Source organism: Epinephelus moara, chromosome 2 (assembly GCF_006386435.1).
Source record: "Epinephelus moara isolate mb chromosome 2, YSFRI_EMoa_1.0, whole genome shotgun sequence".
NCBI classification, from domain to species: Eukaryota; Metazoa; Chordata; class Actinopteri; order Perciformes; family Serranidae; genus Epinephelus; species Epinephelus moara.
In genome coordinates this window covers 41,299,827-41,316,495 of record NC_065507.1, presented here as the reverse complement: position 1 = coordinate 41,316,495, position 16,669 = coordinate 41,299,827, and the positions used below count along the sequence as shown (strand labels likewise).

The 16,669-nt window shown below is 44.2% G+C and overlaps 1 protein-coding gene across 6 annotated transcripts in view; it reads left to right on the top strand.

Moving 5' to 3' along the window:
• The window catches only part of LOC126397166 (kinase suppressor of Ras 1-like), a 110,662-nt gene that overhangs the window by 23,534 nt on the left and 70,459 nt on the right, over positions 1-16,669 (top strand). For 5 of the 6 annotated variants that reach the window (XR_007570623.1, XM_050055738.1, XM_050055746.1 and 2 more), the window contains exon 2: positions 10,704-10,844. The exons of the other annotated variant lie outside the window; for it this stretch is intronic. Coding sequence is in view for 4 of the 5 variants with exons in the window: in XM_050055738.1 (XP_049911695.1) it covers positions 10,704-10,844 (141 nt within the window). In the remaining variant the exon portion in view is untranslated. The remainder of the gene's footprint in view (positions 1-10,703; positions 10,845-16,669) is intronic. 6 annotated transcript variants of the gene reach the window in all.

Here is a 16,669-nt window from a genome sequence, read left to right as displayed (position 1 = left end):
CCCCCCCCCCCCCCAAATACCCTGATTGCTTCATCAAAGCGAAAAAGTTGATTTCTGCCACATTGACGAGCGATTAATATCAAAGGGGCAAACCGAGCGACAGCGAAAAAAAAAAAACAGGTCCGGTGTGAACACACCTTTAGGGGGGGTGCCAGTCAGAGTCGGGTCTGACAAATAATAATACTTTTAACTCAAAACAAACAGTACAAAGTTGTGAAACGAGCTCTCTCCAGTTGTCTGTGCTCCTTGCCCTATATCTAATGCTGATCCCAGCCACCCCAAATATGATGAAGCCAACAGAACCACATTGTCTGCAAAGAGCAAGATTGCAATTCTGAGGTCCCCAAACCGGACCCCTTCTTCCCCCCAGCTGCACCTTGAGATCTTGTCCATGAATATCACAAACAGAATTGGTGACAAGGGACAACCCTGGCAGAGGCCAAAACTACCTGAAAATGTGGTTGACGTTTTCTTAAGTATGCACACAGCGTTTTTTGGTCATAAAAGGACATAAGCTTTGGGTAGTGAGTTTTCTCCATAAGATGGCTGATCTCAGCCTTTCTGGTGTCCCCTGTCTTCAGGTGGCAGCTGACTTTTACAGTTTCATTGTGAATAATTGGTTGCTTCTACAAAAGGGACAGGCTAAAAAGGACCCTGCACATTGATCTGTATCATCAATAGTTTAGAAAGATGAAGCTATAAGAACTGACTTAATAGCGTGTGACAGATCAATTTGAGCAATTTTTTAAGAGCACAAATTTGTTTTTTCTCTCTCCTTGTTACCTCCTGGGTTTTGTATATATTCCAAATTTACCTTTTCTAATCAGCACTTGTTTTGAATGATAAAGCTCACCTGAACATTCTGCTGTGATGTGGCTTGAAGAAAAGCTGAATAGTGTTAAGAATAGAACAAGTGCATCATGATTTTTTAAAAAGTGTTGAGAAGCCTGAGAGTTCTTCTCTAATCACACTTCATTAACAAGTTTATTATTTCATATTTGTTGTCTGAAATTAATGCAGGAGAGATAGGGGATAAAAAAGCTATGACAGGAATTATTAGGAACAGTGTAAGAAGAGCATTCATCAACCTTCATAAACTTACATGCAGTTTAAAACAGGCTCAGGAGGTTGTGTCACACTTATTTTAACAGTTTGCTTGACAGTTTAACAGCCCACTGGTAAGGACCACCAGTCGGGGATTTCCTGACACTGAACTAAGTCTCATCTCTCACTACTGCTTTACATACATACACTGCTTGACATTTAGGTTTGATATAAGAAGAAGGTCAAGGTTTCTTTGGATGAAGTGTGTCCCACCAACTTGCCCTTGAATTAGTGTCTCATACAGTTGTTTCAATTTAGACCTGAGCAGCATTAGGTCCAGTTATAAAGCCACCAAATGAAAAAAAAAATCACGGCCAACAATTAAGTGTTCTTAAAAAAAAGAAAGAAATATGTTCAATGTGAAAAGTTAGGGGATATGCCTACTATGTCACAAAAGTGTATTTAATTTCTGCCAAATGAAGCTCTAGCAAAACTTCAGTCAGGAAGACAATGCTTTTTCATGCTTTTTCATGAAGTCTATAACTTTCCTTCCTCATCCTGCCATTCACCCTGCAATTCACTCCTTGCACGCATGCTTACTCTCTATCTCTAGCTGTCAGTGTTTGGGGCTGTCAGTCGAGTCATCAGCTGTTCTACAGCTGATCCACAATCAACCGATAGCACAGTGACATACCTTCTCCGTCATCCTGTCATCTTACTGCTCCTCATTCTGCCCACAGTCCTTTCATGCTGCAGTCATGCGTACCCTTGCCTCATCAGTCATCAACCACAAAATCATCACCCACCACCACCTCTACCAGTCTCTAGACTCCATGGCGGGATTTATCTCGCTGCCACTCAGATGTCACTCAGTCACAAAAAATCTCCCTCTGGGGTCTAAGCAGCACTAAAGACTTTTATTAAATCTTAATACCATAAATCATCTTTTAATCTGTACACTTGTATTCCGTATTACACTTTATCAGTGTTACGTTACATTTTTACATAACACTCGCGGTCCCACTGAGTGAGTGACCTGACGTGGTGTGCCAATCACTTCCCTGCAATGCTGACAGTCTTAGAGAGCTTGTTTCTGCTCTTTGCACTCAACTTGCCATTCCATGCTGTAATGTTAAATGATAAAATGCTCTCAATCAGGCCTCTGTATGCTATTTCAAGTATGTACTGGCTAACACCAAAGCTCTTCAGCTTTGTGATTAAAAAGAGGCGCTGACGGGCTCTCTTAAAAATGCTCTCTATATATAATTGTAGTGTTACTACTGGTTGGTAGACATTCGATTACTTCGTAACCTTGGTTCTCTGAGTGAGGAAATTATCTCCCCACCCAGTAGTTATATCATAACTACGGGAATTATCCCCATCTGGGGTAATCAACATGGAAAAATAATAATCTTTAAGACACACTACTTTACGTGGCCGGCATGCACCAGGCTATAAAAGCCCCACCTTGCACATGCACCCACTGATTAACATTGATTGAAACGGGTCCTTGAGCCTGGGGAGATAATCTCCTCACTCAGAGTAACCGAGCGTTCTCGTATCGAGATTATCTCCCCACCCGGTAGGTATATCATAACTATGGGAACCCTTTAAGACACCATGAGGGGCTCCAGAAGCTCTCCCCTGGTATTCGAATGAGACGTCCTCGCCACCAGGTGCATTAACAACAGAAAATACCCAGTAGGTGTGTATATACGAAAAAACACCAATGAACTATAAAAAAATGTACAACATCTTGTGCATTCAATGGACGGTAACACCGCAGACACTGTATGCCACTGTACTGATGCCCAGATGCAACCATAAGCACGACCAACCCCGCCGGACGCAGGGGTTGGATGCAGGAAGACTGCTCAGTTGGCCAGCCTGCTGCCAGGCCACTGACAATAGTATACAACATCACCCTGGTTGGGTAAGGTGCCACCCCCCCCCCAGCTCAGGGTGATGGAATTACATGGCCTACTATGGGATGGCACTCAGCACACGCTCCCCAAAGGAGGTGCCAGCAGCCACCTTCAGGCAGTAAAATCTGGCAAGTGTAGATAGACTTGACCATGTAGCAGGTGCACAGAACTCAGAGAGGGTGGCACCCTGCCACAAGGCCCATGAGGTACCTACACCTCGTGTTGAGTGTGTTCGCGCACCCACCTGTACTGGCATGCCAGCCCCTCTGTAAGCCTCCTGAATTGTCTCCACGATCCAATAAGACAGCCTAGCCTTTGACACCGGCTGGCCCTGGGTCTTAAAGCAGACAAAGAGTTGGTCTGTCTTTCTAAATGCTGCAATGCACCGGACATAGACCTTTCAGAGCTCTAACAGGACAGAGATTTGAGTCTTTTTGAGTCTTCAGAGAGCATGTGACAGCCTTGCAGACCCAGGAGAAAATGCTGGAGGGCCAGGTAAATGGCTCTCAGTTCTAGAGCATTGATTTGCTGGCCTTTCCGGCTGGTGCCCTTGCTCTCGTGGAGTGTGCCCCACCCCTCCAGGGACGCATCTGTAGAGAGCACCTGGTGACGCAGTACTGGACCAAGCATACTCCCCTTCAAGATGTTGGCTGGTCCTGCCACCACCTGAGGTCTGCACAAAGCTGCACGGTGCACTGCTGCCTGCAGCTGTCTCTGCGGACAGAGCCCCTGGCTGAAGAGATGCCTCTGGACTGGCCGCATGTGTAGAAGAACCAATGGCACTGCTCGTACTGAGGCTGCCATAAAATCCAAGAGGCGGAGACACAACCGCCAAGTGGCCGTGGCACCCAGCTGAAAATGAGAGAGGCAGGTCCCGATTGAAACCTGCCTGTCCTGTGATGACATCACCAACCCAGCTCTGGCATCCAGCCACATGCCTAGAAACTGGGTGGCCTGTGCAGGCTGGAGACTGTACTTTTTCTCGTGAATGTGATTCAACAGCACAGACATATTATGGCGGCAGTACTCCTGTGTCTGTGCACATATTAGCCAGTCATCTAAATAATTCAGTATCCTGAGACCCTGCTGCCGTGGAGGCCCCAAGACCGCATCCATGCACCTGGTCAAGGTGTGGAGTGCCAGAAGGGAGGACACAGAACTCAAAGGTTTTTCCCATGAAGGCAAACCTGAGAAACCTCCTATGCCCCTCCCAGAATGGAATTTGAAAATCGGTGTCCTTGAGGTCGACTGTCGCAAACCAGTCGTCTACTCGCACAGCTTGCTTGACCCTAGACACGGTCAACATTCTGCACCTCAGGGGCATGAGAACTTATTCAGCTAAGACAGGCCTGAGTGTCCCATCCCGCTTCAGAACAAGAAAATAGCGGGAATAAGACCCTGCCCTGGGATCTTCTTCCTATAATTACCTGATAGCTGATGTCACCATGAGAGTGAAGAGTTCCCTGTACTGGTGGTGTGCAATAATGGAAAACGCAGCCACCTTCATCAGAGGAGTGCGGGTCTGGAGTGCTGGCCCCTGGCCACTGCCGCGTCCTCCACCCCATTCCGCAGATCTTCCTGCCCCCAAGCAGACTGAGGTTGCTTGGGCTGCTGACACGCTGGTCTGCGCCTGACACCTCCTTTGCACGGCAACGGGCTCCCTGGCCCTGCTTAATCATCATGGACACATCAGGCCCATACAAGGCAGATGGCTCAACAGGCAGTTTGAGCAGACACTCTAAGCTCTGGCTGCAGCATGGACTGTGACAGCCAGAGATGGCACCTGGCCACCCAAAACCTTGCCATAGCCCTGTCAGCTGCTTCACCCTGCTCTCACATGAGCTTTGGAAAAAGTGAGGAGACACGTTGTAGTTTGGCTATTAGACCCGTACTACACTCCTCCTCCAGCTGGCCAACCAGATGGCACTGGTACAGGGACAGAATGGCACCCATGTTTGCCAGCTATGTCTGGACTGCCATGGCTTCATGCATTTTTCCCAGCAAGCCATCCATTACCTTGCAGTTTCTACTTGGGCAATTTGCCTTGTCCAGGAGGGACTTTGACAGAGCCACCAAGGCAGCCAAAGCCTGATCCATGAGGGGGCAATGGCCCACAGCCTATCCTCCCCAATTGTCAACTGCAGCCATACGACAACAGGGCCCCGACCAGTGTGCCCACACCAGTGTGTGGTGTTGTAAACCGACTCCTGACCACCTCCTTGAAATAAGAAAGGAGAGGCACAAGGAACCGTGTGGGTTGCCCCAGAGCCAAAGCAGCCCAGACAATAGTTCCCTGAAGGAGAGATGACTGCTGGTCATTCTCCTTTACAGGCACCTGCTGCCCCTCTGAGGCCAACTCATCATTCTCTAAGGGGCCAGGAGCAGGGAAGTTCCTATGTGACACAGTCCGCTCACCCTCCACTGAAACTGTAATAATGGAGATGGGAGAGCACCCTGATGGGCCCCTGCCCCCCACTGCCAGACCCACCAACCTAGAGCGCTTAGCTGGCTGCAGGCCCTGAGAAGGGGCTGGTGGACACCTGCCAAATAAATGGCAACAGGCTTCCCTTTGCCTAGCAAACATGCAGAAGCAGTTCATGCATGAAGCTGGATTATCACGAGCAGCACTGCATGCTCAATTCACAAACATAACACACAGTAGTCGAGTTTCTTTTCTTTTTTTTTAAGCCACAGTGTGTAGGAATTTCTTCCATCTAATGTTGAAATCATATATTGCATTCAAACGGATAGCGCACTCTAGCGCCTCACTGTTTCAAACGCATATTGCAACACTGGGTACCAAAAAGCTATGATAACATTGATGAAACCATGTCATCCGATACTTCATGGAGTATTCATTCACGCTCCTACACAGACACACGTGACGCGAGTTGATGAACCCCCTCCTCACCATGCTGGCTGTGCTTACAACGTAGGACTGTTGGGGCGGGTGTAAATCGAAACAAACCAATCACGTCTTGTCTTTTGACAACTGACAAATGGCTCAACCTCACACACCTCATCCCTCTCCTCCCATCACTGTGCTGCTGACAGAGGCGCCGCTAACAGCGGCTAGCGGCCAGCGACGCTAACAGCGGGTCATGTTGCCTTTTTGATTCCCCTTTGCGCTTTCTTGGCAACGAGGATTCCATCTCTCGTGATGCTGTATAGGCATGATCCTGCATTATGCTCAAAGAGTGGAACTTTGTTGTGCTGCAGTAGTGCCAGAGTAGTAGTGAAGCACCTCTTGCTCCTCTCCTTCGGCTTCTCGGTCACGCAGCGCTGGCTTGGCTCTCAACAAAAACGCCGAAGGCGGGGCTGTATATCCCTCGCTGGCGGATGTATTCTCAAGATGGCGAAACGTTATGGAACCCCTCAGACGACTTACCCGCACAATGTACAAACAAATCCGAAATTCTCCTTTTACGAGAATAAGTCAGATTATTGGTGGAGGTAATAATACACCAATGATGACATATTTATGAATGCATACATCAATTTTTGCCAATAAACAACTGAAAATGTTACACAATGTCCCTTTAACATTACAACCCACAAAAGAAGGGCCCTGCCAGCTTGCCATCATCTATCTCTTTCCTTTTTTTTCGGAGAGTGACTTCACTGACCAGAAAGTGCACTCTTTAGCTATAGCAATAGTCAGGGGCGAAAATCCCATTTCATAGTTGGGAGGGACAATAAACAGGGGGGGGGACAAGGTAAAAAAAGTTGTAGCCTGTCTTTTTTACAGCATCTTTTACCGCAATTTGACGCTTTAATCTTCACAGTATTGTTAGTAATGGGCAAAATGCAACACACACCCAATACTGAACTAAAATAAAGCCTATATGCAGTACTAGCGACAACAGTCAGGTGCGCCGTGCTGTCCAAGGTGCTGAGTGTGTCTGGAGCAGAGCAGGTCTCTGTCTCCCCGTGCGCAGTAGTGTGAATATTTATGCTATTAAGTAAACGGAGAAAACATGTCTCTCATTGTTTAATAGCAGCAAAACATTAAGGCTTCATTCATCAAAGACAGAATCTCTCTCCTTCTCTCCCTCTTTTTTCTCTGGCTCAGGTGTGTGGATATACAGTGAATGTCTATACTTATGAGAAATGGCTTAACAACTAAACATTTCCTGCAATTAAACTGGTAAACTGGTTTATAAACAGTGTGCTGTGAGATCTGCTGCTCTGTCACAACCGTGCGTAATAGTCGCGCGTAATGGCCGCTCCTCGTCGGTTAAACTGCACGTCTGTCATGTTTGTCTCACTGACAGGTGGAGAGCCTACAGATATTAACTACGAGCTGCTCCGCCACTGACTGCTCTTGTCCTGTCCTCTCCCTCTTCTTTTTCTCCTGTCCTCTCTGACTATCACTAAACTCTGAGCTTAATCATTAGCTTTTAGCTTAGCAGCACTCCTAATTGAGTAGGCTTTGGAACAATGCAGGAAAATGTTGCAGACAGTTTATATTATCAGCCTGGGCCTGGGGCTTGTTGTAACAGTAAATGGGATGTGTTGTAACTTGTGTAAGTTAAACTGTGTCTGTTTGAGTGTACATCTTACCCCGCGATGCGCGATATGGGCAGCGGTTCCAGCCACACGCTGCTACTGCTGCCAAGCAGCCCCGCCCGTTGGAAAGAGTGTGGGATATACCACTACTAGGAATGGGAGGGGGGGACTAAATCTTTAAAGATTTAAATAGCACATTAATGCGCGTGTAGCACCCGACCCATGTAGCTAGGTGGTTAATAACTGAATAACCCGTGTGGCAGTGCTGTGAGCAGGGCCCTGGGTACTTTTATTTATGGCGGTCTGTATTAACCTGTTCACACAATAAAATGTCCAACTTACAAACAGCTCAATTATTAATTTGAAATATTTGGCGGTGCCTCCACTTAGTAGGACTAAATGATTTTAATCACTAGTTTTAACCCACTAAGAATTATTTATGCTTTTTAAATCACTACTCCCTTTTTTTACTCAAAACACACCTTAAACGTGCAATATGTAATTTTCTGCCGCTAGGGGTCTCAAACCAAAACAATAACAGAAGACGGAGTTGGATGATATCACGAAGTAGCGTGGGATCATGCAGATCTGATGTTCCTCACTCCGTGAATTTACCGGCATCAGCTCAGCATTATAGAAACCTATCGTTATGTATATATGTTGTGGTTAGCCAGCCTCTGCTCCACACCGCTCCGCAGTGGAGGCCGCTGGCTAGAGCGCTAGTGCCCTGGCGGGCAGCAGTGCTTGCAATACACTGGTGGAAATGATTAATATTTCGATAACATCAGCCAGATGTTTGCTTACCTGTCTAGTAGAACACACGCGAGGTCGGCCTTGAATTGTAGTCCTAGATTTTCACGAAGCTCTGTCCATCTCGGAAAGGCCACACCAATATTTATCCTTGATTTAGCTCTCTTCTTATCCCAAATTCTTCTGGGATCGCTTGGTTGACCCGTACGTTTCCGTTTTACCGGCTTGTTTACCGGGACAGCTTCGGTGTCAGAAGGTGCAGCAACTGTCAATGCATAATCATGATCCATGACGAGTTAGCTTAGCCTAGCAACAGTAACGTTCATTCTCTGACATCTCATCCGGTCTGCTTCTTCTTCTCCTTCATTTAATGTCTATGGTAACTGGAGTTACGTCGCCATTGACATGTGACCTAATGACACGGTCCGTAACTTTTATTAATATTTCATATTTATCTGGGTTTAAAAAATTGTTGGAAACATTTCTGATAATCAAAGTACACAACTAAACAAAATGTATAATATTGGTTTAGTCGTTTTTAGACATTTTTATGTGGAAAAACTACATATTATACCTTTAATGAAATGTAAACAACACACACACACACACACAATACCTTAAATGCAAATCACGAATTTAGTCAAGGAAAACCAATATTTAAATCAGTTATAAAATAAACAAATATGAAATTATACAAAACTTAAATGTGTTCCTTTTTCTGTTCTTTTCTCAAGAGTTGTGACCTTTTGTTTACCTTATTTTTCAGTTACACCTAAAAGGCTCATACTCACCCACATTCACACTCACTCTGCAACCCAAATAATTAGTGTAATGTTCTTTAAACAAAACAAAAAACCCGCTGCAGGCCTGATTCGTTGCTTGGGAGCGGTGAGACCTAAAACAAGTGGTCGTTTCACATGCTAGGCAAGCTGTAAAATAAAATGCACGTGCACTGTGCTTCTGTTACTCACAAATCCTGATGTGAAACTTGGTAAAGAGGGAAAAACCTGGCACAGTATGACGAGAGGGAAACGAGGAGCGAGGCCACCGGCGGGCTGCCGACAACAGTCCTGGTACAGAGATGTCCGGGCGAAAGATGATGTCTTGTCTTCTCAAACGACAGAGGAGAATCCAAGGAGCTTTTCCTGGTCCTCAGTCTAACGAATGTACATGACAGTTTTTCTAAGTCACATATCTCACACTGAAACTCATGTCGAGCTTCCAACTAATAAACATTTACACATATCAGCACACACAGTAACATTAGCGGCTACTACAGTGAGATATGAGCTAGTTTAGCTACCATGCTAACTCACTAAGGGAACTGCCCATTGGTTCGACAGCCCATTGGTTCGACATCCCATTGTTCTGACCATATTAAACTCAAGTCCGTTCCGAAATCATCATGATGCCCTGTGGTTAAGGTCTGGTTAGGTTTAGGCACAAAAACCACTTGGTTAGGGTCAGGAAAAGATCATGGTGTGGGTTAAAATGAAAAAGAAAGTGACAAACACATAAGCCGTGAGCCTGCTCCGCCTCAAGCCGGTCGCGCCGCACCATACGCCCGCCGCGAGCCGTTCAGCACCACGGACAGTTGGACTAATGGGATGTCGAACCAATGGGCTGTCGAACCAATGACATGGACCCCTCACTAATCGCTATTAGCATCAATATTTTACATGCTACATATTGATGAAACAATACACAGATTACACAGAGGTTATTTACCTTCTGCAGTTGCAATATGTCCCGTACACTTCGGTAAACTCTGTATCCACCAACGTAACGGACATACACAAATCTCCAGCAGCGTACTTTTACACAGCGTCTTTTGTTTTCATCTGATGTGCCCATGGCTGTAATCTACGGGGTCTCCTCTACATCCCGCCCCTCTACCTATCAGATAGGCTGACGAGTGAATAACAACCAATACAGTTAACAACATGACATGACTGACAACCTGATGCTCTCAGAAACTAGGTTGTGAGCTGAACACGTTTCTCTTCTGTGCATCATAAACAAACTATTTAAACGTCAATGAACTTTATACACCCACAGACAAAGATTTATTTATCTGCCTATAGCATTGTTGTTTTTAATTCACTTATGAACTGTAATTAAGACTCTTTAACCTAACTTATTTTAATGAAATGTCTTTTAAACATTTTTCCACATATGAAATAATTCTATTTTAAACAGTTTTTAAAACATATTTATTAGTCTAAACTTAAATGTTTTAGACTGGGCTACACGCGATTATAATGAGCACTGCTTACATTGTGCTTTCAATAAATACTACTGCATTGTTCAAAAATTATTAATTGTGTCTCAAATTATTGTAGGGGGGGACAGCTTTACTGGAGGGGGGGTCTTGAACCCCCTGTCCCTCCCGGGATTTCCGCCCCTGGCAATAGTGCTGCTAACTGTCAGTGAGACAGAGTGAAGCAGTCTGTGTTGTGTTTGCTGCCCCCACAGGTGAAGCTAACCAAGTACATTTGGACGCAGCTGCAGTGGAAGCAGAGGATACCAGAGAGGGAGAGCCTTCAAGCTCTGCGTGGATACCCAAGACTGGAGGACTGGCTCCTAACAGCTGACCTCACACCAGAATTCATACAGGTGTGTCCCCAGATGTGACCTCCATTGTGGTATTTGCCATGATGTAGCAAAAAGAAAATGTGTCTGTTTGCCTGTGTGTATTTTTGCAGTTTGTTCTTTAAAAAGAAAACATACATCATCGTCAACCTCCACTTGCATATATTTAGTTTTACATAAAATATTTATATAATATTTTAAATCATTAAGAATATGAACGTATTTTATTGAAATGTAACTGCAACTCTGCATTAAACTTTATTGAATAAAATTATAGATATCCAATTTATACAAAGTTTCTGGTCTAGTACCTTAGTCTTCTTGTAAAGGTACCTCAGTCCAAAGTAGAAAGGTAAAAAGGAGAGTGGTAGAAGTAACTAACTGTTGATTAATTCAAGTACATGTGATTTAATAACACATGTACAATACACAGCACATTTAAAGTCCCAGTGTGTAGGATTTAGAGGGATATTTTGGCAGAAGTGGAATATAAGTATTTTTTCTGCAACATATAACAACCTGAAAATATGAATTGTGTTCTCCTTACCTTAGAATGAACCGTTTGTATCTACATAGGGAGTGGCTCTTCATTTATGGAGATCACCATGTTGCATCACCATGTTTCTACTGTAGCCCAGAACGGACAAACCAAACAGTAGCTCCAAATAGGGCTATTTGCATATTTGCGTCGGCTACTGTAGTGAGAAGAGTATCTACGGATACAGAGTCCAAATCTGATACTTCTGTTTTCCTAGATACTACAGCCGCACAGTGCAAGCTTCAAGTACATTGAAGAGGACCTATTATGTTTTTAAAGCCTCAGTGTGTAAAAATGGTGAGTAACAGTGACATCAGCAGTCAAATTCTAGATTGCAGCGCTCACTCGTGGTGAGTGAGCGCTCACTCACTCACCCCCTACGAGGCAGTGGCCTCGTAGGACAAAAAGCCTTGCGCAGACAGCAGAGTTTTTCGAGTTTTTCAGGAGTATCTAGCGACGAGGTGAATATTTATTTAGGAATCTAAACCATGTTATGATATGTTATAGCTTACCAGTGAGATATAGTGAGATATATGTTAGGAGTGTTTTATTTCTAATTGTTTTGGTAACACAAGCATTAGCACAGTAATGCTAAAATAACACGTTTATGTGATAGTCACATAGGTTGGTACGATTATAATATATGTGTTTCCAGAGTGTTCTTCCACAGGACACAGAGAGATGAGGAAGAGGGAGAGGGAGAGGGAGAGGGAGAGGAGGAAGACCAGGGAGAGGAAGGGGGCAGAGGCGGTACAGAAACGGCCAGGCGAAGAGGTGTGTCTCGGCTACCCAGAGGGAAGAGGAGACGGCCAGGCGAAGAGGTGTGTCTCGGCTACCCAGAGGGAAGAGGAGGAGGAGAGGACAGCAGTTTTCGCAGCANGCGTTTTGTCCCATCCTCGCTTATCTGATCTTTTTCTTTTATTTGGTGGTGTGGTTTCCCTCTCACGGGGCAAAACATATGTGTGGTCCTCCATTTAAAGCGCGACAGAATCATAAAAGTACAAAGCAGGTTCACGCGAAAGCGCCCGGATTGATCTTCACCTTAACCGTCTCCAGTGAAGGCAAGTTCTAGGTAAACGCGAAAGGCGAAGCGCGTATATCCCTTTCGGCCACTGTATTCAAATATGGCGAAGCAAGAGGGCAGCCTCCAGCAGACTGCGCCCTGCCTGTGTATATAGAGAGAAATCATTCTAAGCCTATGAGAAAGCTTCCATTTGTATGTGAATTGCATTACACTTTAGTAAATGTATATTTATGAAAGCAATAGTTGATATTTGCTAATAAACAACCACGTAAATTACACATTGTAACTTTAAGGGTTTTCCCTATTGTTTAGTGTTTTGTATAGCATTTTTATGCATCTATAAGGGCTGAAAAGTAAAAATGCCCAAATTCCAGGCTAAAGGGAGCTCCCTCAACTGCCTGAAACGCCTCATTTACATCCCTGCCTTTACCATGACTTGGTTGTATCACTATGTAACACATTATCTATGCAGACAATACCCGCCTGGGGGCCATTGAGCCATGCCCCCAACAATCCTACTCAGAGCAGAGCTGGAGGAGAGGCTGTGGAGAGTTTGAACTGTTGAGGAGCTGTCGAGGAGACGGACCTGGCGCCACGAGGGTGCGAGGGGGGGCACTGCCCCCTCAGTTTGATTTATTGCCCCCTCAGTTTAAGTTTTGTGTACCATAGTAAATCTGCAAAAACAGTATTTTTGTTGTTTTCTTTAACATAGGGTTATGGTGTTTGAGAGGAGAGTGAAACACCATAACCCCCTGTTATTTGCGGTAATTTCAGAACCATGGACAGCGCCGTTTGTTGCGTGTTGTATTAGGTTTGGCCTCACGGCGCACCGTAGTATGTGATTTAAGCTAGCTTGCTTGCTAAATGGTTTGGTCAACCTACTTTGCCATCGCATTAGTGTGTTCTTTGCCCAAAAAGCAGTTCAAGCCAAAGATGGATATAGGAATGTGGTTTTGTAAAAAAAAACAAAAAAAACAAAACACTACAGAAGAGACTGCAGCCGAGGCCAGTGGCTCCTCGCTTACTCAGAAAGTTCAACAAACAAACAAGAAGGCTGCAACTCTACTGAGGAAAGGTAAGACAGAATGTAGCTGGTTTATTTTTCTATGTTCTATGTCACACACATTTTTTTCTGCTGGATATGTCAGACATGCATCCAGACATAGCAGAGTGATTGATGATGAATGAGTTTTGAAATCGGGGACATCCAGCTTTGGATGACAGATTAGGCTAGTGGAAAATCTGTGTAGATTCATGACATGATAAAAATGTGTATGCAGAAAGCCAGAAATATACACATTATTTTCGGCATATTTGTAAAGCCTTTCAATTAATGTAGAAACTTGGTGCACATGCATGAGCGTTTCCACTCCATATTTATTCATAAATGGACGAATATGCCCTGAACCAGCTTTCATTCCAATTTGCCGCTTGCTCCACCTGTCTGTCTGTCTGTAAGCTCCGTTTGTCATGAGACAAACGTGAAAGAAGACGTGCAGTGTATTGTGTTTCACCGGCGACGAGCTGTCATTACGCACAACAATTACGCACAGCTGCGAGCTCTTTATAATCAATCAATCAATCAATCAATCAATCAATTAATTCTTTATTTGTCATTGTCATAATAACACAGTTATAATTAACAACAAGATATCGTTATGAGCAACTTAATACTGACATAGAAGTATTTTTAGAAAGTGCAAAAAGTGCATATGACATTAATGTCCAGAGAAGCCCAGCAGAAGTACTAAAAAGTGCATTAAATGCATATGACAATAAAGTCCAGCACAGCAAAAACACAAAACCACAAATACCCAGACATTTAAGGGCAGTAACATTACAGCAGCAGAAATAGACACTCACTGTGAACCTATGTTGCATAATAAAGATTTGCCCCCTTGTAATTTTTAACCGCCCCCTCAGTAACTTCATCCTGGCGCCGGGCCTGCGAGGAGACACTGCTTTTTTCAGTGTGAATGCAAAATACCCTTGTTTGGACTGCCAAAGGAAGAAGAGACAAAAAATAAGTGGCTAGAATTTATTTTTACCAGTATTCCTCAAAAATATAACCCAGACATTTTATTGTTCCCTCCATTTTTTCCGAGAACTGCTTCACTAACTGGCAACAGTTTACAGCTGGATTTTCACAGCGGTTACTCCTGAAAGAAGGGGCAGTTCACTTTGTTAGGCAAATTTGGAGATTCAAGATCACAACCTATAAGTATGCTTTATGAGTTATAAATTTGTTGTGTAAAAACAAACAAGAAGGCTGATTCTGAGCATTGAAGTGTGGAGTAGATGGAGTAGGAGGAGCTTACGTTAGGCTGTACACCCAGTGCTTAGCTATAGGCCTCAGCTAACTGGCTAACCAAAGTTATTGTTCTGAATGCTAACTTACTTTCATTGCAAAATGCAGCTACATCTTAGTAGAATGGTTAAAGTAAACATGACAGCTAAGACATTTAAATGTACTCATAATTTTTTATGTATTTGTTTCTGTATAATACAGAAATCATGGGGTAAAATTTCTGAATTCATGAGTTAAAACCTGTGTGGTTTTAACAGGGAATGTGTTAGTAGCCAAATTTACAATAACTTAGGTATTATTACCCAACACAAGCTACGTTAGTATTATCTTAGATAAGCCTGCTTAGATAAAAAAGGAGCCTTGCCTTACACCTGTCCATATAACCGGCGAGTGTTACTGTTGGTGTTTCCACCAGCAATTATTAATTAATTGTAATTGATTATATTGTTAAAAACAATATATTTCTTCGCAGCAGACGTTTACAACGAAAGTCAGTCAAAGGATGTTAAAGCTGAAATAGTAGGCCGCTACAAAATAAAAACCTACCATTGTGAAACGTCCTGCTTCAGTCTTAATTGAGAAGATGGTTCAGAGTCTATTGGCCTGTGTTTCTTCCCTCAAATTGCTGAGAGAGAACTGCTGCCAGTGTGAAATTAGCCAGAGTGATGCTTTTAGCTTCTCATGTAGCCTCAGAAAGTGAAATCCAGTTGTTTTGGGGTCAGATTTGACACTTGTGGGGTACTGTTTCATGCACACACATACACACACACACACACAGACACACACACACACACACGCACCCACCCGTCCAACACATGCCCCCACCCACCACCACGCCCACATACACGCACACTTGCACACACCTCTTCCAGCAGCTAGTAGCAAGAGGGAAACGCAAACCTGACAGACACTGTAAAGATGAGCAACTGGGGAGACAAGAAATTGCGCACCCTCCTTGCCCTCATAAATGGAGAGGCCATTAACCATCAGATGACGGGGACGGTGAAGAATCGCCGCCTGACTATCGCCGCCTGACTAGCCACGGCTTTCCTCCCACGTCACTGTTTACGTCACATGCTGAGCCACATGTTTTGTTACTTGCTCATGCCCCCATTGCCCCTAAAAAAGGCGCATTCCTTCTAAGGTGGCCTTCTAAGGACCTGTGCGGAGCAGCTAGGCCACATTTTTAATTACATATTTAATTTATCTCTCACCCAGCAGAGGGTGCCCTCTCTCTGGAAGCTGTCCACCGTTGTGCCAAGAGCAGCAATCCAAAATTGCTCAATGACTTTAGACCCGTTGCTCTAACCTCCTTGATAATGAAGCAGTTTGAAAAACTAGTTAAGACAGAGCTTGTGGTCAAAACTGAGAGCATGTTAGACCCTCTCCAATTTGCTTATAGGGCTGGTAGGGGCGTTCAAGACGCAACTGTCACTTTACTCCACCTTTACTCCACGCATCTAGAAGGTAATAAAAACCATGGCAGGCTGCTTTCATTGATTTTTCATCAGCGTTTAACACCATCCAGCCGCACGTCCTGGTAGAAAAACTATCTACCTTATTTTCAAACATGGAAGTAAATAACGATCAACTTCCGTGTTTTTGTGCGTGACTTCCGGTCAGCCGCTTTCCCTCATGCTTTCCCTTACCGGAGCTAACGGTGCAAGCTATTTTTTTTTTCAATTTTCAATTGTTTATGTTAGTCATTCAGTTAGTTAGTTAGTTTGTCTGTGTATTTTATATAGATAACTGTGCCCACGTTTGCGTTATCCGGTAATTGCTGGTAAAAATAATTCCCTTTAAACGCGAATAAATCGCACGTTAATCAAAAACTATGAACCAAAAAAGCACAATCTATCCTGAGTGAGACAAACTGCTTGATCCCCGTCTCCAGTGTACCAGCAGAGAACCTGCAGAACCGAATCAGTGAAAAAACACACTGGGCTACACAGCCTCTCTACCTGAGCAGCTGAAGCTGC